Consider the following 24,806-nt stretch of genomic DNA (forward strand, 5'->3'; position numbering starts at 1 on the left):
AAAGCATAACTGTGTTCTTTACTTAAGTTACAGACCCTAGATGATTTTCCAGTTTGTATACACATATATAATAAGGTAGCCGAGGAATGCACCACTGGGCATGCAGCCGATCATTTAATCACAAGCTTTGTTTTGTCTGCATGTGACCCCTGGTCCTTTGTTATTGTTATCACACGCATATAAATATACAGTGGGCACTGTGCGTGTGTGTGAATGGAAAGCAGGGTGCAGTGCAGGATGGATTGTGTAAGAAGCAAACAGAATACACAATGGGGACCCCAGGCCCTCCAAGGACCTGAGAACAGGTTATTTACTGCACTTGAAAATGGAGATCTACATCTGCTCCGAATCCTGGGTGCCAGACATGCAGACAGTGTGCTCCAAGTCAGGGGAGGAGAACTGAGGTATCGGCCACAAGCAGCTGCACAGTTTGGCCTGTCAGGTACCTGAAGGGGCTGTGGTAACACATGACAGGGGTTAGCAGAGAAAGCCACTGTATGACAGGGTGGGAATTCAGTGACAGGTTTGAGTAGAGCTGTGAGTCAGTATGATGAGTCTGAGATGTACTGAGTCTGTAAGGCGAACGACAGCTGTGACACAGTGACAGCACAAGGGGTCAAAAAATGAAGGGTAGTGTATTCAGGACTAATTTGCAAAAGCACTTCTTTACAGAAAGAGTGATTGGTTCATGGAATAAACCTCCACAAGAGGTGGTAACTTATGACAAACAATGTGGGACTTTAAGAATGCCTGGGATAAGTATAAAGTAGACATGTGCGGTTCAAAATTCGGACAAATTTGTTAAATTCGGAGATTCGGATCGATTCGAATGTCCGAATTACGGTAGTACCAAATCTACCAAATAAATCCGAATTAGTTCGGATTTATTCGGTAGATTCGGATGGCCATGGATTACACTAGTATTGTACAGTATATTAGGTTATATCACTCTGCTATGGGTTACACCTAATATACAGTACATAATACTAGTCTAATACACAGCACATCCCCCCTAACACATACCGAAATTCCAAATTTCCGAATCGAACCGAATCCAGCTGAATTTATTTGAATCCAAATGAATCCGAAACGAATTCATTTGAATTTTTCCGAATTCGAATTGATCCAAACCGAAATTCGAATAAATCCGAATCGATCCGAACCGAAACGAAACAAATTTTTCAATCATGCACAAGTCTAGTATAAAGCTATCCTACCAACTAGATATGTTTATACTTTTAGGAAGTATCGGCAGACTTGCTGGGCCTATGGCTTTTATCTGCCGTCACAATCTATGTTTCTATGTGTGTAGGGTACAGGCAGCTGTGTGTAAGGGAGAGCAGTCACAGACTGGTGTATACAGGGGGATCAGTAAAAAAAAAAACAGAGGCAGAGAGACAAAGCTGTAAGTTGTGCAGTAGGGACTGAATGTTTGAGGTACTGTATGTAGTGAGGAAGCTCTGCAAAATTAAGCAGGGACTTCCTTGTTTGTAAATTGTGTTTTGTGTAGCACAGCAGTGACAGAGCATTGTGTGTGTTTCAAGCCAGTGACAGTTTTGTGATTTGAAGGTGCAAAACCGAGATTAATGATTTGTGTCAGTTAAAGAGATCTGTGACTAGTTAGAAGAGAAAATACTTGGCTAAATTGCGAGTTGTACGTTAGGGTAAAAAAGAGGCGTTAAGAGGTCCTAACGCTGCTTTTTTACACCCGCTGGTATTACGAGTCTGGCAGGTATAGGTGTACCGCACACTTCTTTGGCCTTACCGCAAAACGGCTTACATAAACTTCGTAAAGTATTTTTTCTATGGGACTTTTGTTTAAATAATTTTTATTAGGATAGGGTTCACTAGGTTACAACAAATCAAAATGTAAATTCTTGACATAGTAGGCAAATAAGCAATAATACAATATTATCAAATCAAGCATTGTCAAATAACAGTAAACCAGTGGCCCAGCTTTTTTGTGGGTGGCGGGGGGGGGGGGGGATTTCTATGGGACTTTTATAGCGCCGGTATTACGAGTCTGTCCTGGGAGGCCAAAAAGTGAGCGGTACACCCTACCCTGTCAAGATCTTTGCATTTAAAAGTCAGTAGTTAAGAGTTTTATGGTACAACGCCGTAATATAAAACTCATAACTAAAGTGCTAAAAAGTACACTAACACCCATAAATTACCTACTAACCCCTAAACCGAGGCCCTCCCGCATCGCAAACACTATATTAAAATTTTAACCCCTTATCTGCCGCTCCGGACACCGCCGCGACCTACATTATATTTTATTTTATTTTTTTTATTTGGGGGGGGGGGTATTTTAATAGGGCTATTAGATTAGCTGTAATTAGTTTAAATATCTGTAATTTGTTTATTATTTTCTGTAATTTAGTGTTTGTTTGTTTTTGTACTTTAGCTAATTTAATTTAATTTATGTAATTGTATTTAATTTAGTTAATGTATTTAATTATATTGTAGTGTTAGGTGTTAGTGTAACTTAGGTTAGGTTTTATTTTACAGGTAAATTTGTCTTTATTTTAGCTAGGTAGTTATTAAATAGTTAATAACTATTTAATAACTATTCTACCTAGTTAAAATAAATACAAACTTGCCTGTAAAATAAAAATAAACCCTAAGATAGCTACAATGTAACTATTAGTTATATTGTAGCTATCTTAGGGTTTATTTTATAGGTAAGTATTTAGTTTTAAATAGGAATAATTTAGTTAATGATAGGAATATTTATTTAGATTTATTTAAATTATATTTAAGTTAGTGGGTGTTAGGTTTAGGGTTTAATAACTTTAATATAGTGGCGGCGACGTTGGGGGCGGCAGATTAGGGGTTAATAAATGTAGGTAGGTGGCGGCGATGTTAGGGATGGCAGATTAGGGGTTAATAATATTTAACTAATGTTTGCGAGGCGGGAGTGCAGCGGTTTAGGGGTTAATATGTTTATTATAGTGGTGGCGACGTTGGGGGCGGCAGATTATGGGTTAAAAAGTGTAGGTAGGTTGTGGCGACATTGGGGGGCGGCAGATTAGGGGTTAATAAATATAATCTAGGTGTTGGCGATGTTGGGGGCAGCAGATTAGGGGTTCATAACTATAATGTAGGTGGCGGCTGTGTCCAGAGCGGCAGATTAGGGGTTAATAAGTATAATGTAGGTGTCTGCAATGTCGGGGGCGGCAGATTAGGGGTTAATAAGTGTAAGATTAGGGGTGTTTAGACTTGGGGTTCATGTTGGGGTGTTAGGTGTAGACATAAATTTTATTTCCCCATAGGAATCAATGAGGCTGCGTTAGGGAGCTTTACGCTGCTTTTTTCAGGTGTTAGACTTTTTTTCAGCCGGCTCTCCCCGTTGATTCCTATGGGGATATCGTGCACAAGCACGTACGACCAGCTCACCGCTGACTTAAGCAGCGCTGGTATTGGAGTGCGGTAATGAGCAAAATTTTGCTCAACGCTCACTTCTTGTCTTTTAACGACGGGTTTCTGAAAACTCGTAATACCAACGCTGCCGGTAAGTGAGCGGTGAGACAAAACTGCTCGTTAGCACCGCATAGCCTCTAACGCAAAACTCGTAATCTAGGTGACTGTTTTTAAACTGAGCATATGAGGCAATGATCCCATGTGTATATCTAGTGAGGTGTGATTGTAGCTGTGAGTGCAGTGACATTGTGTGGAGTTAGGCTCATACAGTATGTATTTATTTTGGAGCAGTGATAAATCTGAGCCTACTGTATGTGGTAGGCAATGCCTTGTAGAACACTCTAGAAATCAAGAAATTAAGCATCACTTACATTCTTTTAGTGTTATGTGATTGTAAAAAGGGTGAAATTATACTGGGTAACATTTAAGTTATCCTTGTGTCACCTATAACATTTTAATATGTTCATTAATAAACCCGGGGAACAGTCATGTGACATAGCTATATGTGTTATAACCTATGTATGTGTTTTTGGTGAAAAGTACATATTGTGTGCATGCCTGAGGCTGTCAGATTGGGAACCAATAAGGAGTTCAATAAGAGAACTTTACAGATGTCTATCAGACAAAAGGATTTAACATGAAAGTGAAATAGTTGTAAACTAGTGTCAATAGCTTTGAAGAAGTTATTGAACTTTGGGTCTGGTATTGTGGCTCCTGTTATGGACTTATTATGCAAATACTGTGACTCTGTTTGTTATGGTAATATTGCATTGCCTTGTACTTCCTGTTCTTTAGTTCAACATGATTCCTCACGCTAAGGGAGGGCTCGATTTACCAAAGCTGAGGCGGACAGGGGCACGTATACGCGCCCCTGTAAGCTTCAGCTCGCCTGTGGCGGGGTGAACTTACAATTTTGCGCTTGTGTGCAATCCCGCCCCCTGCCCGTGCACAGCCAATCACGCGCGGGCAGGAACTGTCAATCTCCTCGATTGAATTTCGCCACCTTAGAGGTGGCGAAGAGCTTAGGGAAGCAGTGGCCTGGTGACCGCTGTTTGATAAATTACGGCGAGAAAGTTCTTGTGAGAACTTGCAGCCGTAGGGGCTTGATAAATCGAGCCCTAACAGCTTGTAGTGTCTTCATTTCTATACATGAAACATGGTGTCAGAAGTGACTAGAATCAGGACTGAGCCTCTTGTTTGGAGCACAGCATCTTTTGGATACAGCACAGCTTTGTGAGTTATAGCCTCAAATGTTTTTTGTGTGGATTTTCGGATATTTGAGAGCTTAGAGACTTAGGGGCATATTTATCAAGCTCCGTATGGAGCCTTCAGGCTCACCGGAAACAGAAGTTATGAAGTTAGAAGTTAACAGACGTTAGAAGTTATGAAGCAGCGGTCTAAAGCTGCTCCATAACCTGTCCGCCTGCTCTGAGGCCGCGGACAGAAATCAACCCGATCGAATACCATCGGGTTGATTAGCACCCCCTGCTAGCGGCCTCAGAGCCTCATTGGCCATGAATCTGCAGGGGGCGGCATTGCACCAGCAGTTCACAAGAACTGCTGGTACAATGATAAATGCAGACAGCGTATGCTGTCGGCATTTATCGATGTGCAGTGGACATGATCCTCTATATCAGATCATGTCTGCTTGCACTATAGTAAATAGACCGCTTAAAGACAATATGACTGCTATGAATTGCACACCTTCCCCAGAGGGGATGATAATCAGTGGGGATTGCAGCAGCAATTGGGAAACTTTCAGAGCTGAATTTGAAGATTATTCCCTGGCTAAAGGGTTGAATGAGAAATCTGCATCAGTGCAGGCAGCAACTCTGAGAAGAGTCATGGGCAGTGAATGCAGGCATGTGTATAAGCATAATCGGAAGGGTTATTATTAATAAAAACTGTAGTGAGGTTGCGGCACAAGAAAGAGATAAGCCGCATGATTAGCCCTCCTAAATAAGGAGGTTCATTATGTGTGTGGGGGGGAGGTGACAAGATAAATATAAATATAATAAGCTGAGGAGGTCTTTGAAATATAAGATGCCTAAGCCCACTAAATCAGCTTCTGTGAAGCAATTCGTTCAAGACTATTTTAAAATATCTATAAGGTTGAACCAGAGAGCGGCACTCAGTATTCTAGGAAACTATTATAGGACCCCCTAATAAAATAAAAAAGGAAGTTAGTTGTCTGTTTGCAACATATTGTTAAATTTACTATTCCTAGGGGATGTGTAGTATAGATGAAATATGTACAATTGTGAACGGTTATAACCTAAATCAATCATGCACATATAAAAATAAATATGCTATATGTAAAGTATAATTAAACCAATATTTCCCTCTAGTAGTAAAGCGTAGCAGCAACATCTTCTGCAAGTGGATATAATTCGAAACCCAAGTTCCACAATGTAGTGCACATGGAAGCAAATTATCATTTCAAAAAGCACCCAAAACCAACTAACAATCCTAAAACATAAATACAGAACATAATGGGGAACATGTTATAAACAGTTGAATGGATCGTGTTACATGCCGACTCCATTAAATGCATAACCAAGAATATACATATTGAGCAGTCTTAAGCGATAACAGTATAACATTGCCTGAGTCGTCAGGAGAGTAACGTGGCATATCAAGAGGTACCAGAACCGCCCAGCGATTCTGAAACATAGATACGGTACAATACCTGGTGGGGTACATGCGATAAATTAAACAGTAAAGTGGATTGCAATGTTTGTTAGCTTTAGAGAGAATATATATTAGCTAACCTGCATATCAAGCAACCTTAAGTAATAACACTATAACATCATCTGACCCCTCTGACCATATAGTACTATGCTTCACATAAAACCTGAAGCTGGTTACTTTGTAATTTAGTATTAAAGTATAAGCAGTCTCTTGACTATGAAGCAGAAATGCTGGTTTAGAAGTGAGTATAGAAATACAGTCCCACTGTAGTTTAACACCTGGCCACCCTCAAAGCCAAGTGTCCATTGAAGTGTACATATATAAAGTAGGTAAGGGAGGCAGCAATTGTAATAGTCCCTCAGTGGAGATTAGTCCTGAAAAGCAGCCTTTGGACACCAGAAATTGACATAGCTCCCATGTCCGCTGTTAGGCTACCAGCTCTGTTATAGTTACTGCTGTCCTCTTTGAATATTCATGTTATATTGTATGAAAGAAGTCTATACCATATCAGTCAATGGGATGAAATATTATAAATTGGGAACTGCACGTCCGGTGAAATTATGGAAGTTCTATGCCAGGGAGGGAGACCACAATGTGGATGCGTATTAGCCTATTCCACTTCTCCAGGAGCAGAAGGTTGGGTATTTTCTATGTGTCACAAGGGTTATCAGCCAGTGGGGGTGGAATGAGTAGCGCTGTCTCCATACAAGAAAAAATGGTGGCGATATTACCTTTGTTTCCAGGCCTGTCAGAGAAGTACCATAGGCGTGAGACGGCGGCCAGTGCCAGCAGGATCAAAGCATTTTGGATTCCCTTGGGACCCCTGCCCTCCTCTGACTTGCGGAGCCTCTACGGAAGTATAATCTTCTTTCATTCGGGTCTGAGGGACAACATGCGCCAAGGTAAGGTCAGTGTGACTCTCCCTGTGCTCGCGGTTACTTCCGGACCTAGCTGACACAGGACCCAATATATGCAGGGAATGCCGGGGCCCCAAGGCCTCCCCGCAAGTGATAGTCACCTCTTTAGGATCCGGAGATACCTCCATCAGAATTTCGTCATTCTCAGCCGTTTCCACATTCCCGTTAAGGGCCACAGCGAGTTTACTGTGGTGGTGGGTTAGGAGGCTGCTGACCATCGTAAGTAGTTGTCTGAGGTCCGCCATAGTGAACAGAAATCCACAAGGGTGGGAAAATGGCCGTCGTCTGTATTTCTGTGCAGGCCGCCCAAACTTAGGACCCAGCTAGTGGGTAAACGTCAAAATGTAACGTCTTCCATTCAGCAGATAAAGGTGAAAAGAGTAATCCAATAATGGTAGGGGTTATTTGAGAAGTGAAATCTGATTTTAGATCTGTTGTAGACAAAATTAGGCAGGAGCTCTAAAAGTTTGCGACTTCTCCTGTGTGCTGCTGGCTCCGCCCCCCCTGGAAGCTTATTTTAAACCTGCTAAAAATGTAATTTATGAAAGACTAGTTGATCAGCCAGCCCAGAGGTCAATCTATGTGTGAATCTATGTGTGAAAAATGTAACCCCCAAGCTACAAAAAATAAAAAAGTAAAAATACAGAAAAAAAATAAGCAACACTATCCAAAATAAAAAAAATTAAACCTAAGCCCTATGAAAATAAAAAAGCCTCCCAAAATAAAAACACCCCCTAATCTAAGAATAAACAACCAATAGCCCTTAAAAGGGATTTATATAGGGCATTGCCCTTAAGAGATCAGCTCTTTTACATTAAAAATAAACAAAATTCCTCCCTAACCAACCCACCAAACCTCACAAACCTAAATTACCCATTGCCCTTAAAGAGGCAATTGTATGTGCATTGCCCTTAAAAGGCCATTCAGCTCTTTTTCACTGCCCTTAAAAGGGCATTTAGCTCTTGTACAAATTGCCAAATAAACCCTAATGTAAAAAAACAAAAAATTTTAAAAAAACCTAACACTAAAGCCCCAAATAGGTATTCATGGTTTCAGAAGTCCGGAAGAGAAGGTCTTCTTCCAGGCAGGTCCATCGAATGAAAAGGAACATCCACGCCTTCGCCGAGGACCGCTGCCGATGACCACCGCTGAGGATCGCACATCTGGGAAGACCGCTCCAGACCTTTGTTCCGGGACGCCTTCACTCCGTGCACATCTGGGAAGACCGCCACATCTGGGAAGAGTGCTCCGGACCTCTGCTCCTACCCGCCTTCGCTGTGGTTGAAGATGATGGACCCGCCTGGAAGAAGACCTTCTAGGCCAGACTTCTGAAACCGTTAGTACCTATTTGGGGCTTTAGTGTTAGGTTTTTTTAAAAAAAAAATTTTTTTTAGATTAGGGTTTATTGGGCAATTTGCAAAAGAGCTGAATGATTTAGGGGTTAATTTAGGGGGTGTTAGGTTATGGGGGCTTAGTCACTAAATTAGTTTTTTGCGTTGTGGGGGTTGACAGTTTAGGAGTTAATAGGTAAATTAGGTTTGTGTTGTGGGGGGTTTGCAGATTAGGGGTTAATGGATGTATTAGGTAGTTTGCGATGTTGTGGTTGAAGGATTTAGGGATTAATAATTTTATTGGGTATTTTTTTTATTTTCTTAATACTTTAAGAAATCTTTTTTTTAATAGTTCATACGGGCGGTTAGTTGTTTTTTTTTATTACTTATTGCAGACGGTTAGGTTTTTTTTTTAAATACTTATCGCGGGCGTTTTTTTGTAATGCTCCGTTTGCCTTCGCTGCATCCCGGTGGATTCCGAAATTGGCAGGGTTGTGAAAGAATGCAGCTTTGCTGCATCCAGGTGAATTATTTTGACTGCGTGCGCAGCCAACATTCTGTTGGCTGCCTTGCGCTGCCAACATTCCATTGAGGATGCGTGTCCAACTGCCGACGGCAACAGACATGTTACAAATGCATTTATAGTATAGAGATATGTGTTTGGATGCTGCAAACAAGAAGAGGGAGAATCTCTTGATAACTTTGTTACACGCTTGAGAGAAAAGGCAGCAACTTGTGAATATGGTACTCTAATGGATGAATTAATAAGGGATAACATTGTTCTCGGTGTAGCTAGTGAGAGCACGCACAGATGTCTACTAAGAGAACATGACTTAACTTTAAACACAGCCATTAAATCGTGCCGTACAACAGAGCTCACTGACAGACGTTTGAAAGTTATGGAACAGGACAGACAGCATAAACATTGCAATGCAGCTAAGACACATAAGCAAATCGCAGCAAATATTGTGGGACTGTGCATCAAAGAATTAAAGAGCAATGTCCAGCATATAAGAAGTCTTGTAGGTCTTGTGGAAGAACAAATCACTTTGCTAACGTTTGCTTGTCAAGTAAAAGACAGCCATCACTAGGAATGTTACACACCATGGAGAACACATCTGCATATGAGGAAGAGCCACACACTGCTGAAGTGAAATACAGTAGTGAATTGATCGGTACTGTGCAAGCCAGAGGAAAGAAATGGTTTGTCACTTTAAATTTAAATAATAAGCCACAATCCTGCCAGCTCGATTCAGGAGCAACATGTGATGTAATGTGCTTGAGAGACAAAATGATGTTAGCACCAGAAGTACGTCTACTGCAAAGTGACACCAGACTAAAGTTATACTCAGGTGAGCTTATGAAATCTCTAGGACTTTTCAGGACAGAATGTGTCATACGTGGAAGGACACACAAGCTAGAGTTTGAAATTGTGGAAAACTGCCAAAAGCCACTGTTATCCGGCTCAACCTATGAGCGTCTAGGGCTGATGCATTTCTCTATCCCCGCAGAGCTCAACGTGATGGACAATCAATGCAATGAGCCCTTGACAAAACATTTGCTATTAAAGGAACTTAGTGATGTTTTTACTGAGCCAGTAGAATTTGTACCAGGGGAAGTTCATTTCGACCTTTACATGAGTGACCCTCCAGTACAATGTGCACCATGCAATGTGCCAGTGGCCATAAAACAGGCAGTTAAGGTGCAGCTTTATCAGTATGAGGCTGATGGACATTTAGCAACAGTGACTGAACCAACTGATTGGATAAGTAACATTGTGATTGTAAAGAAGCCTGATAAGCTAAGAATATGCATAGATCCCAAATTCTTGAATCAGGCACTGAGGCAATCTCACTACATCATGCCAACTCTTGAGGATGTTTTGTACAAGCTGCCTAAGGCACGTCTGTTCACGTTTGTTTTTACAATGTAAGTTGGATAATGCAAGTAGCTACATGACAATCTTCTGGACTCCCTGGGGCAGGAAAAGATGGCTCAAGTTGCCTTTTGGAATATCAGTTGCACCAGAGGTGTATTAACATAAACAACATGAACTATTGGCTGGACTCAGTGGTATCGAACCAATAGCTGATAACATCTTTGTGGTTGGCTGTGGGGATACAGATAGGGAAGCAGAGCAAGATCATGATGGCAAACTATTGGAACCAGGCCCGGCGCTTGCATAGAGGCAAGTTAGGCATTCGCCTTAGGGCGCGCAGCAGGGAGGGCGCCAAACTTAGAGCGGCAAATACATTGATATTTAAAAAAATATTTTTTTTTTGTATTGCCGCTCTAACTTTGCAGACTGCAGGGCCTAGGGAGCTAAAGATGCTGGAGGAGCTAAATAAGTGTCAGGCGGCAGGCCCGCCCACTAGGACTGTAGGACACCGGGCGGTGGGCTCAGGCCACTCAGTTCAGAGAGAGATGCTTGTTTAGTTAGTGGCGTGCAGTGTGCACGCAAAATAGGAGCCCCCTAAGTGATCAGCAGCTGTATCGTGTGGGGGAAGCAGACAGCAGAGGGGGAGATGGAGAAGTTACTGAGCAGGGAAATCAGTCCTGACATAGTGACACTCGAGCAGTGTGTGTGACACAATTAAGGCAGTCTCCCCAGACTGAGGAGGGAGGGGGATCAAAGTACTGTACAGGAGGGTAAGGTAAGGGTTACAAGTAGTGACCGGAGGGCACCCGCACTGAGTCTGTCACTTAATCCTCTGAACTAGATTTACTGCGTAGTGGCAGCATACTACGCTCCCTCCTGCTTGCTTGTTTCCTGAATCCTGCAGGTTTAAGGTAAGAGAAGGGAGGGAGAGGGGGGTGAGTGAGTCTGAGGCTCATCAGTCATGTAGTTGTTGTGTCGGGTGCAGGGCAAAATGTATGTAGCTCTCCTGCTGTCAATACAACTCGCATATATAATGCACTAGACATCACTTTTAGGTTAAGAGTTCAAGGGAGTCTTATTTTCCTCCAGTCCTACTACCGGCACTGTCAGATAACATTTAGCTCATTGGCTGCCGCCTGCCTCATAGTATATGTGATGTGTATAGAGTGTATGTGTGTATGTATGTATATATATATATATATATGTATATATATGTATATATATATATATATATATACACACACATATATTTGTGTCTATAGAGTGTATATATATATATATATTTAATATATATATATATATATATATATATATATTATGTATGTGTGTATATATATATATATATATATATATATATATATATACACACACATATATTTGTGTCTATAGAGTATATATATATATACATACACACACATATATATGTGTGTATAGAGTGTGTGTATATATATATATATATATATATATATATATATATGTTACGGTACCAACAGGATACCAAGGGTTAATACCAGGGAACAATGTCCTGCATAGGGAATCAGCAATTCACAACCCAGCCAGTTTTCAGGTTTAAAACAGAATGTCATTTATTAAAGGCTATGCCTAGTATTTATGCAGGTCTGACCCCCCCCCCCAGATGGGGGTTGAAAGACTGTTGTACATTACATGGAGGGAACAAGCCCTTTGACATGATACAATAGAATTTTATTACTTAAACACTTCAACCACAAGACACCCTTGGCTCTTCTTATCACTTAGGCGTTTTCTCTCTGAGGGTGATCAAACAATGGAATTCTTATCACTAACTAAATTATGGTTGGAGCCAGCAACTTGTGTTTAGAAAATAGTTTCTTAAAGCTAAACACAGTTAACTCCTTCAGTCCTGACAGAAGGGTCTGTCACATAGCTCCCCCCTTGTGGAACACTCCGGCAGACCCGGCTTGACCCTTTTGCGGGTCAACCTGGGGATGACCGGACTAGGAGGTGGTAGGCATGTCAGTTTGCTGGGACAATCCATCTGTATTCCCGTTATGAGAGAGAATTCCTGTCCATACAAACAAGGGTTCAAATTCCTCAGTGCCCAGACCAGGGCCAAACAGTCCTTCAAAATCCCATCAGCTTCTTTACGAGTTTTCTGTACCTGCTCTTTATAGGTATCCACAATCCCTTCATACTGACATAGGGTGCCCTTGAGTTGCTGCACCTCACTATGAGCCAGCGTCAGCTTCTCCTCAAGTGTCGCTAAGTTTGTCTTTAAGGTTTCATGTCCCACTCTCAAGCTGGTGTTTTCTGCAGTCTGTCGGTGCAGCTTGTCTAGCAGAGATTCACGTTCTAAACGTGCTTTTTCCTCTGCGCTCCTCTTCTCCTTCATCAGCGCATTGTAACGGGACCTCCACATATCAATAGCGGATAGAGATTTACTGAGCTCAGCGTCCTGGGGCTTAGCAGCAGGTGGGTCAGTCTCTGCTGCACGGATCTGGGCACGGGTAGTCACAGAGTTAACATCAGCGGGACCCATAGGAGCGTAGGCAGAAACAAGGGGGGCCAAGTCATTTCCAAGAAGAACATCAGCAGGTAAGTCCTTCTTGACCCCCACATTCACTGGTCTAGCGCCCACTCCCCAATCCAAATGTACCCTGGCAACAGGTAGACTGAACACATCGCCCCCTGCTACCCTCACAGCCACAGGGTCTCCAGTGTACTGTTTCTCAGACACCAAGTTCTTTTGAAGCAAGGTCATGGTAGCACCAGTATCCCGTAGACCACTGACCTTCTTCCCATTCACTTTAACCAGTTGCCGGTTATTCCGGTGGGCAGCTTGCACAAGGTCTGCCTCATGTAGGATGCTCCAGCATTCTTGCGCCTCTACGTAGCGGGCCGCAGGCTGAGGATTACGTGGGATTCCGCCGGCGGGTCTTCTCCAGGACTGCGCTTGGTTTGCTGCGTTTAGGGGACACTCTGGTCTTTTGTGCCCTAGTTGCTTACATCTAAAGCACCGAATAGGTTGTGAGTAGCACCGCGAATTGAACAGGGCTCTCTGAGGGTAGTTCGTGGCCGGAGGCCGTGTGGTATAGCGGTGCGCCAGGGTTTGGTAACTGGCAGCTGCTGGGGTGACTGGGGGTCTGTACTCCACTCTAGCAGGGGGCTTAGTGGTAGCAGTGTCCAGTTTGCGGGCATCCGTATACTCATCTGCCAAGCGAGCCGCTTCCTGCAGGGTGGAGGGTTTACGGTCCCGAACCCACTCTCGAACTCCTGCGGGTAACTTGTCGAAGCAATGTTCCAACAGGAATAGCTGCAGCACCTCTTCCCCAGATACGGCTTGGCACCCCGCTATCCAGTGAGCTGCTGTGCGGTGCACCTTACATGCCCACTCAAGGTAGGAATCTCCAGCTAATTTAACAGTGTCTCTGAACCGCCTCCGGTATGCCTCCGGTGTAACCGCATACCTGGAGAGCAGAGCCTCTTTTATAGTATTATAATCCCGACTTCCTCATCTGGAATGGCCCGAAAAGCCTCACTGGCCCGGCCGGATAATTTTCCAGATAATATCGTGACCCAGTCCTCTGCGGGTACCTTGTGTAGTGCACATTGCCTCTCAAAATCCGCAAGGTACCCATCAATCTCTCCTTCTGTTTCCAGGAAGTTTTTAAAAGCTGCAAAATTTACTTTTCTCTTTTCCATCTTAGTCAGTATTGTAATAATCCCCCTCTTCCTGAGGTTACTGGCTTGTGTAGTTGCTCTTCTGGGCGATAAGGTTCATTCCGTCGCTTGCCACCAATTGTTACAGTACCAACAGGATACCAAGGGTTAATACCAGGGAACAATGTCCTGCATAGGGAATCAGCAATTCACAACCCAGCCAGTTTTCAGGTTTAAAACAGAATGTCATTTATTAAAGGCTATGCCTAGTATTTATGCAGGTCTGACCCCCCATTACATGGAGGGAACAAGCCCTTTGACATGATACAATAGAATTTTATTACTTAAACACTTCAACCACAAGACACTCTTGGCTCTTCTTATCACTTAGGCGTTTTCTCTCTGAGGGTGATCAAACAATGGAATTCTTATCACTAACTAAATTATGGTTGGAGCCAGCAACTTGTGTTTAGAAAATAGTTTCTTAAAGCTAAACACAGTTAACTCCTTCAGTCCTGACAGAAGGGTCTGTCACAATATATATATTATGTATGTGTATATATATATATATATATATATATATATATATATATATATATATATATATATATATATATATATATATATAATGTGTGTAAGTATATATTTAAAATGTGTAGTATAAATAATATTATAGATGGACAGTTATGGCACATATTGTACTTTTTGAGACATAGTATATATGAGGTAGTGGTTAATATTGTCTGGCTCTAATCCCTTTGGGTGGTAAAGGTGCTTATTGTGCCATGGCAATGTGACCTATGGCTGGAAGTAAAAAGTATACAGTATATTCAAAGGGGGAAAAACAAATTTGTGTTTTTCCCTCTCTAACTGCAGCCGACCAAGCTAAGGAGTTAACAGTTCAGGTCTAATCATTAGAAGGGAGATAGTAAATCTTCTTTTGCTCACTTATATATTGAGTGCTGAATTTTCACTTACAACAGTAATCCATAACATTTCTTCTTTTGTTGTGACACTAACTCTCTCAATGTAAAATGTATCTATCTCCCCAATGCTGCAAATAATATAAATATATAAATATATATATATATATATATATATATATATATATATATATATATATATATATATATATATATATATTTGTTATGCAGCACAACCACTGTCTGATCTGATATGCAGTACTACAGTCGTCTGACTTGTTATGCAGCGCAACCACTGTCTGATCTGATATGCAGTACTACAGTCGTCTGACTTGTTATGCAGCACAACCACTGTCTGATCTGATATGCAGTACTACGGTCGTCTGACTTGCTATGCAGCACCACCACTGTTTGAGATGCTATGCAGCCTAACCATTGTCTGATTTGTTATGCAGCACAGCCACTGCCTGCTTTGCTGCACTACCACTGTCTGATTTGCTATGCTGCACAGCCACTGTCTGATTTGCTATGCTGCACTACCACTGTTTGATTTGAATTTAGCCACCAATCAGCAGGCGTTACCCAGGTTCTGATCCAAAAATAGGCTAGCTCCTGAGCTTACATTCCTGCTTTTCAAATACAGATACCAAGAGAACAAAGAAAAAATGATAATAGGAGTTAATTAGAAAGCTGCTTAAAATGTCATGCTCTTAAAAAAATGGGTTTCATATCCCTTTAACTAGCAATGGGATGGTATGTAATCGGGGGGGGGGGGGGGGGGGAAATGCCTCCTCGCCTGTGTGGCCAAAAATCCTAGCACCGGCCCTGATTGGAACTGATGAATCGTTGTAGGCAGGTGAAACTGCAATTCAAGGTCAAAGAGGTCCGCTTCCATGGACACATACTATCCTTTGAGGGTCTAAATGCTGACCCAGAAAAAATCAGATCTATACTGAATATGCCACAGCTGGCGAATGGGAAATCCCTGCAGCGCTTCATAGGATTTGTTACCTACCTATCAAAATTCCTACCACACCTCTCAGAGGTTTGCAAGCTGTTGAGAAGGCTTCTAAACAAGGATCCAGTTTGGCATTGGCTTTCTAAGGCCTAGATTTGGAGTTTGGCGGTAGCCGTGAAAACCAGCGTTAGAGGCTCCTAACGCTGGTTTTAGGCTACCTCCGGTATTTGGAGTCACTCAAAAAAGGGTCTAACGCTCACTTTTCAGCCGCGACTTTTCCATACCGCAGATCCCCTTACGTCAATTGCATATCCTATCTTTTCAATGGGATTTTTCTAACTCCGGTATTTAGAGTCGTGTCTGAAGTGAGCGTTAGAATTCTAACGGCAAAACTCCAGCCGCAGAAAAAAGTCAGTAGTTAAGAGCTTTCTGGGCTAACGCCGGTTCATAAAACTCTTAACTACTGTGCCCTAAAGTACACTAACACCCATAAACTACCTATGTACCCCTAAACCGAGGTCCCCCCACATCGCCGCAACTCGATTAAATTTTTTAACCCCTAATCTGCCGACCGCCACCTACGTTATCCTTATGTACCCCTAATCTGCTGCCCCTAACACCGCCGACCCCTATATTATATTTATTAACCCCTAAACTGCCCCCCCACAACGTCACCGCCACCTACCTACAATAATTAACCCCTAATCTGCCGACCGCAAAGAGCCGCCACCTACATTATAGCTATGTACCCCTAATCTGCTGCCCCTAACACCGCCGACCCCTATATTATATTTATTAACCCCTAACCTGCCCCCCACAACGTCGCCTCCACCTGCCTACACTTATTAACCCCTAATCTGCCGACCGGACTGCACCGCTATTATTATAAAGTTATTAACCCCTAATCCGCCTCACTAACCCTATCATAAATAGTATTAACCCCTAATCTGCCCTCCCTAACATCGCCGACACCTAACTTCAATTATTAACCCCTAATCTGCCGACTGGAGCTCACCGCTATTCTAATAAATGGATTAACCCCTAAAGCTAAGTCTAACCCTAACACTAACACCCCCCTAAATTAAATATAATTTTAATCTAACGAAATTAATTAACTCTTATTAAATAAATTATTCCTATTTAAAGCTAAATACTTACCTCTAAAATAAATCCTAATATAGCTACAACATAAATTATAATTATATTATAGCTATTTTAGGATTAATATTTATTTTACAGGTAACTTTGTATTTATTTTAACCAGGTACAATAGCTATTAAATAGTTAAGAACTATATACCTACACAACGTCGCCTCCACCTGCCTACACTTATTAACCCCTAATCTGCCGACCGGACCGCACTGCTATTATTATAAAGTTATTAACCCCTAATCCGCCTCACTAACCCTATCATAAATAGTATTAACCCCTAATCTGCCCTCCCTAACATCGCCGACACCTAACTTCAATTATTAACCCCTAATCTGCCGACTGGAGCTCACCGCTATTCTAATAAATGGATTAACCCCTAAAGCTAAGTCTAACCCTAACACTAACACCCCCCTAATTTAAATATAATTTTAATCTAACGAAATTAATTAACTCTTATTAAATAAATTATTCCTATTTAAAGCTAAATACTTACCTGTAAAATAAATCCTAATATAGCTACAACATAAATTATAATTATATTATAGCTATTTTAGGATTAATATTTATTTTACAGGTAACTTTGTATTTATTTTAACCAGGTACAATAGCTATTAAATAGTTAAGAACTATATACCTACAAATAACTACAATGAAATAAACTAACTAAAGTACAAAAAATAAAAAAGAACTAAGTTACAAAAAATAAAAAAATATTTACAAACATAAGAAAAATATTACAACAATTTTAAACTAATTACACCTACTCTAAGCCCCCTAATAAAATAACAAAGCCCCCCAAAATAAAAAAATGCCCTACCCTATTCTAAATTACTAAAGTTCAAAGCTCTTTTACCTTACCAGCCCTGAACAGGGCCCTTTGCGGGGCATGCCCCAAGAAGTTCAGCTCTTTTGCCTGTAAAAAAAAACATACAATACCCCCCCCAACATTACAACGCACCACCCACATACCCCTAATCTAACCCAAACCCCCCTTAAATAAACCTAACACTAAGCCCCTGAAGATCTCCCTACCTTGAGTTGTCTTCACCCAGCCGAGCCAAATTCTTCATCCAAGCGTAGCAAGAAGAGGTCCTCCATCCGGTAGAAGTCTTCATCCAAGCGGGGCAGAAGAGGTCTTCCATCCGATTGAAGTCTTCATCCAAGCGGGATCTTCTATCGTCATCCATCCGGAGCGGAGCGGCAGGATCCTGAAGACCTCCGACGCGGAACATCCATCCTGGCCGACGACTGAACGATGAATGACGGTTCCTTTAAATGACGTCATCCAAGATGGCGTCCCTCGAATTCCGATTGGCTGATAGGATTCTATCAGCCAATCGGAATTAAGGTAGGAATATTCTGATTGGCTGATGGAATCAGCCAATCAGATTCAAGTTCAATCCAATTGGCTGATCCAATCATCCAATCGGATTGAACTTGATTCTGATTGGCTGATTCCATCAGTTAGATTAGGGGTATATGGGTGGTGGGTTGTAATGTTGGGGGGGGGGGGTATTGTATGTTTTTTTTACAGGCAAAAGAGCTGAACTTCTTGGGGCATGCCCCGCAAAGGGCCCTGTTCAGGGCTGGTAAGGTAAAAGAGCTTTGAACTTTAGTAATTTAGAATAGGGTTGTACTTTAGTTAGTTTATTTCATTGTAGTTATTTGTAGGTATTGTATTTAATTTATTTATTGATAGTGTAGTGTTAGGTTTAATTGTAGGTAATTGTAGGTATTTTATTTAATTAATTTATTAATAGTGTAGTGTTAGGTTTAATTGTAACTTAGGTTAGGATTTATTTTACAGGTAAATTTGTAATTATTTTAACTATTTTAGCTATTAAATAGTTCTTAACTATTTAATAGCTATTGTACCTGGTTAAAATAAATACAAAGTTACCTGTAAAATAAATATTAATCCTAAAATAGCTATAATATAATTATAATTTATGTTGTAGCTATATTAGGATTTATTTTACAGGTAAGTATTTAGCTTTAAATAGGAATAATTTATTTAATAAGAGTTAATTAATTTCGTTAGATTAAAATTATATTTAATTTAGGGGGGTGTTAGTGTTAGGGTTAGACTTAGCTTTAGGGGTTAATCCATTTATTAGAATAGCGGTGAGCTCCAGTCGGCAGATTAGGGGTTAATAATTGAAGTTAGGTGTCGGCGATGTTAGGGAGGGCAGATTAGGGGTTAATACTATTTATGATAGGGTTAGTGAGGCGGATTAGGGGTTAATAACTTTATAATAATAGCGGTGCGGTCCGGTCGGCAGATTAGGGGTTAATAAGTGTAGGCAGGTGAAGGCGACGTTGTGGGGGGCAGATTAGGGGTTAATAAATATAATATAGGGGTCGGCGATGTTAGGGCAGCAGATTAGGGGTACATAGGGATAATGTAAGTAGCGGCGGTTTACGGAGCGGCAGATTAGGGGTTAATAATAATATGCAGGGGTCAGCGATAGCGGGGGCGGCAGATTAGGGGTTAATAAGTGTAAGGTTAGGGGTGTTTATACTCGGGGTACATGTTAGAGTGTTAGGTGCAGACGTAGGAAGTGTTTCCCCATAGGAAACAATGGTGCTGCGTTAGGAGCTGAACGCGGCTTTTTTGCAGGTGTTAGGTTTTTTTTTCAGCTCAAACAGCCCCATTGTTTCCTATGGGGGAATCGTGCACGAGCACGTTTTTGAGGCTGGCCGCGTCCGTAAGCAACTCTGGTATCGAGAGTTGCATTTGCGTTAAATATGCTCTACGCTCCTTTTTTGGAGCCTAACGCTGACATTATATGGACTCTCAATACCAGAGTTATTTTAAAGGAGCTGCCAGAAAAAAGCCAGCGTTAGCTACGCGGGTCGTTACCGACAAAACTCTAAATCTAGCCGTAAGTATGATAATGAGGTGCAGGACATCAAATGTTTGGTCACAGATACACCTGTCCTGAAGTACTATGACGTTACAAAACCTGTAACTTTTCAAAGTGACGCAAACAAAAGTGGACTAGGGTGTTGCCTATTGCAAGATGACCAGCCTATCACTTTTGCTTCAAGGGCACTGACCCTTACTGAGCAAAACTATGCACAAATTGAAAAGGAATGTCTGAGTATTGTGTTTGCCTGCCAACACTTTCATCACTACCTCTAGGGTCATGACGAGATCACGGCAGAAACTCACCATAAGCCACTGATATCTATTTTCAAGAAACCACTTTTGTGTGCACCAAAACATCTACAGATCATGTTGCTCACGTTACAAAATCATTGTCTAAATATTGTCTATAAACCTAGACCTGAAATGTACATTAGTTACACTCTTAGCAGAGCTACAGCAGCAAGTGGTACACCTGAGAGTGCACAACACACAGTTTACAATGTTCAACAAGACCTGGATGTCCTGTTGCAGATTAATCATTCAGCCTATTTAAAAGTCACAGACCAACGATTGCTTCAGATAAGACAGCACACAGAAATTGACGAGAGTTTGCAAGCACTTAAAGGGACAGTGCACTGTAAAATCGTTTTTCCATAAATGTATTTTAAATGACTTGTTATACCAACTGCAGGGTATAAAATATTTGAGAAATTGCATTTTCAGGTTTATTTGTGTATCTGAAGTAGCTGGTTTTGTGCTTTGAAACCACAGCCTATTACAATAGGTTGAGCTTCAGGTAATATCAGATCTCATTATGTTATCACTTTTATGTACACAGACTTGCTTCCTTATCTTATATTTGTCTGGAACACCAAAGCTCAATACTTAGAGAGAACAATGGAAAATTATCATTTTTATTACTTAACTATCATGCCCCCCACTGAGAATGTAATCTCTTCTGTGGGCTGTTTTTACTTAGGCTTGTCAATAGCGTATACGCCAGTATCAAAACTTTCAGTATAGGTTGGGAAACCACAAGCTAAATCAGCTATTTCAAATGCTGAAATATGAGTAAAGGAGCCACTTGCAACCAATTTAATACACTCTAGCAGGAAAAAAGGATCATTGGGAATAATTTAAAGGGGAGAAAGTTTTTGGGTGAACTGTCCCTTTAAATATGTTGTTCTGAATGGTTGGCCAGATTCAAAGGCAGAGGTGCCATTAACTGGCCTTTCGAGACGAAATCAGCATTCAGGATGATGTACTGTACAAGGGGTCAAGGGTCATCATTCCTAAATCATTAAGATCGGAGATGCTGATGCATATTCATGCCAGTCACATTGGTGGAGAAGCATGTTATAGACAGGCACAAGATACCCTATATTAGCTCAACATACAAAATGAGATTAAAGACTTTGTTATACATTGTTCAGCATGCAATGAATATGCACAGGCACAACAGAAAGAACCCATGATGTCACATGTGCTGCCCACAGGGCCTTGGCAAATTGTGAGCATGGATTTACTGAATTATGCTGGGTAAGATGTTCTACTAATCGTTGATCACTATTCTGACTTTTGGGAGATTGAGCTCCTTCCCGACCTGTCTGCTGAAACTACAATCAAGCGTTTTAAAGCACAGTTTGCATGTGAGCAATTCATACGGTTCTCTACAGATTGGGGGTTTGAGCATCTTACCTCTTCCCCATTGCACCCTCAAGCTAATGGCAAAGCGGTATCAGCTGTAAAGATAGTAAAGAATCTTTGCAAGAAGGCCAGGTATGAAGGTAATGACCCCTGGAAAGCCATTCTACACTGGAGGAACACCCCAACTGAAGGCATGAACAGCAGTCCTGCACAGCGCTTGATGTCAAGGAGGCTAAAGACTTCATTGCCAGTGGCAAATAAATTACTTGAACCTTGTGTGGTAACAGGGGTACTGGAGAAACTGCGACGGAGGAAACAGATCTCCAAACTGACATACAATGTGTCTGCCAAAGACTTACCTGAACTAAGCATTGGAGAGCCAATCCGTATAAAGCTGTTCCCTGGTGACAGGACTGGTCGCTGGAGACTGGGTACCTGTGTTTAGAGGGTTGCTCCTCACTCATATCTTGTGGATGTGGAAGGCAGTCTCTACCGCCGCAATCGAGTGGACCTGCGAGTGGCAGAACATCTCACCACACAAGCCTATAAGCATCCTGCACTTGAGCTTCCCGAGGCTCTCAATGCACCTAGTCCTACTGGACCACATAAGCAAGGCAAAGACAATACTGCTGTCATATCAGAAGGATACAATGAGGATGACATAATGCAGCCTCTTATACCAGCAAGTTCTTCCGTGCCAAACACACCAGCCAGAAACGAGGGTAGCTCCTTATCAACACCTTCTAGAGCTGAACAGCTTCCCCCAGGCAAAATCCCTGTGGCCTTGCGTAGCGGTCGAAATTAAAGACCACCAGATAGACTCAATCTGTAGTGTATCTACCAGTAATGCAGTATGTTATGTTTAAAGGGACAGTAAAGTCAAAACTAAACTTTCATGATTCAGATTGGGCATGCAATTTTAAACAACTTTCCAATTTACTTTTATCATCAAATTTGGTTTGTTCCCTTGGTGGTATTTTTGAAAAGCTAAACCTAGCTTGGCTCAAACTGATTTCTAAACAGTTGAAAACCACCTCCTAGCTCAGAGCATTTTGAAAGTTTTTTACAGTTAGACTGTGCTAGTTCACATGTGTCATATAGATAACATTGTGCTCACTCCCGTGAAGTTATTTAGGAGTCTTCGCTGATTGACTACACTGCATGTCTCTCAAAAGCAATTAGATAAGGAGGCTGTCTGCAAAGGCTTAGATACAAGGTAATCACAGAGGTAAAAAGTATATTAATATAACTGTGTTGGTTATGCAAAAACGGGGAATGGGTAATAAAGGGAATATCTATCTTTTTAAATAAGAAAAATTTTGGTGTAGACTGTCCCTTTAAGTTCAGGATCTGTTTTAGGTAAATTGTTATCAAATTTTGGATTGAATGTAGATGGGAGATGTTATGGAGTTATTATGCAAATACTGTGACTCTGTTTATGGTAATATTGCATTGCCTTATATTTCCTGTTTCCTGTTCCTACCTCTGACCTGGATGTAGTTCTATAGTTCAACATGATTCCTCACACTAACAGCTTGTAGTGTCTTAATTTCTATATATGAAACAGCTCCTCTAGCAAACAATACAAAAAAGTGTGATTTTTAGATAGGTGTATCCGCAGATCCTACACAGCTCTCCTTGGGATATAAACAATGTCATGGAGATTAACACAGCAATTAATGGCAAACACAGTCCCTTTGAAGGTTTAATAATATGAATAGAGGGGCACAGATTGCATGACCTGCTTCTCCATTCTTACATACTTCATGTTGATTCTAGACATCCATAACCTTCTGTATAGGAGATATAGAGCAGGCCTCTGTCAGTTATTTACATATTTAATTCACAACTATCTAATTGGTCCTTAGTAACAAGGATAGTTTCTACGTGTATAATAGGGCTGATTTTATTTATGTCCCAATGGTCTCTATTGAGCAATGTGGCCAGTCATTACCAGTGCAGGGTTAGGGACATTGTGCAGGCAGTTAAAACAGCAGGCGCCTCATGAGCGCAAAAGCGCAGTAGCTAGGCAGATTGTGGGGGAAAGTAGCTGAGGCCATGGCTACATACTGAGGGGCTAGATACTTGGTGCACATTTAATTTGCTCCCCCTGCCCACCCTTAAACTCACAATCAGCCTGTTAGTGTCAGAACCTTCTTATCATGCTGACCTACCTCTGGCTTGCCTTCTCCTATGATCTGCTCCCTGAGCCTCCACTCCCTCTCCCAGCTCTGTAGGATGCCGTGCAGAAATGCTGTGGCTGTTCACTCCTATTGTGATTCCCTGAAGAAGGGAGGAGAGGCTTTGTAACTCTTAATGAGACTTTTCCCAACTGTCTCTGTCAGTATGGAGTGACTCAGAGGTGCTACACTATTTCCTTGGCCTCTTCACTAGTGGCGCTCTGACTCACCTAATAGCTTCCTAACAGGTTCTCTGCATCTCCTTCTATCATTGGACAGGAACCATCTAGCTTGTGGTTGAAGGGGGCCATCCTCATGGACCTTTCTTATGAGCGTCCATTACCTTTCCCGGTTGGCTCTGACCCCTACTTTGGTTAACTTTTTAACCATCCATTTGTAATACTAGATTGTGCAAGGGTGATGTATCGATTTTGCTCCACTTGTAGTCTAGGCCATTGTATTTACTCTAGATATGAGTACTTTGTGTTTGTTATATATTATCCCAGTATATTAAACTAATCAAAAAGTGACCAGCCCACTTCATAACAAAAATGTAAAAATGTAAAATGTTCTTAATTGCAGATCAACTCATTTATGTGCACAATAAAATAAGCTTTGGTTAATGCCCCAGACAGTTCAGATGATCCATAAATAGCATTACATCATTTTAAGGTACATTCCACAGTAAAAACAAAATGCTGGGTATAAGTTATTTTGAAACATGCTCTAGCCATATTAAAGAGGCATAAAATGTCTGCATTTTATAAAAGCATTTTATTTTTGTACTCCTGGAACAGCCCCATTCTGCTCCAGATGAGTCAGTGGTTGAGGCATATGCATGTATGAATGCCCCTGATTGGTTAACCACCTGTATCCTCATCTGTAGTATCACAGGAGCCCGACTGTATGTTTATAACCTTTTCTGTAGAGGTTTAAAACATAGTAAAAAGAAAATAATTTGTTTAAAAATAAATGGCTAGATTACAAGTGAAGCGCTAATTTGAAGTGCACCCGTAAAGGGGCAAATTTGCACGTTAAAAACGCAGCCATTACAAGTGGCTGGTTAATGCTACCACCAGCTAGCAGTAGCACTTTGAGCTAAGCGAAATTAACCAGAGGTCAGACCTCTTATTAATTTAATAAATGTCCCCCAATTGCCCCATAATAAACTGTAAACACATATAAACACATAAA

The 24,806-nt window shown here is 41.3% G+C and overlaps 1 protein-coding gene across 1 annotated transcript in view; it reads left to right on the forward strand.

Annotated features, from left to right (window-relative positions):
- Positions 1-237: 237 nt before the first annotated feature.
- Positions 238-24,806, forward strand: part of ASB18 (ankyrin repeat and SOCS box containing 18) — a 123,430-nt gene continuing 98,861 nt past the window's right edge. The window contains exon 1 of the mRNA XM_053713509.1: positions 238-442. Within this exon, the coding sequence (XP_053569484.1) occupies positions 238-442 (205 nt within the window). The remainder of the gene's footprint in view (positions 443-24,806) is intronic.

Source organism: Bombina bombina, chromosome 1 (assembly GCF_027579735.1).
Source record: "Bombina bombina isolate aBomBom1 chromosome 1, aBomBom1.pri, whole genome shotgun sequence".
Taxonomy (NCBI): Eukaryota; Metazoa; Chordata; class Amphibia; order Anura; family Bombinatoridae; genus Bombina; species Bombina bombina.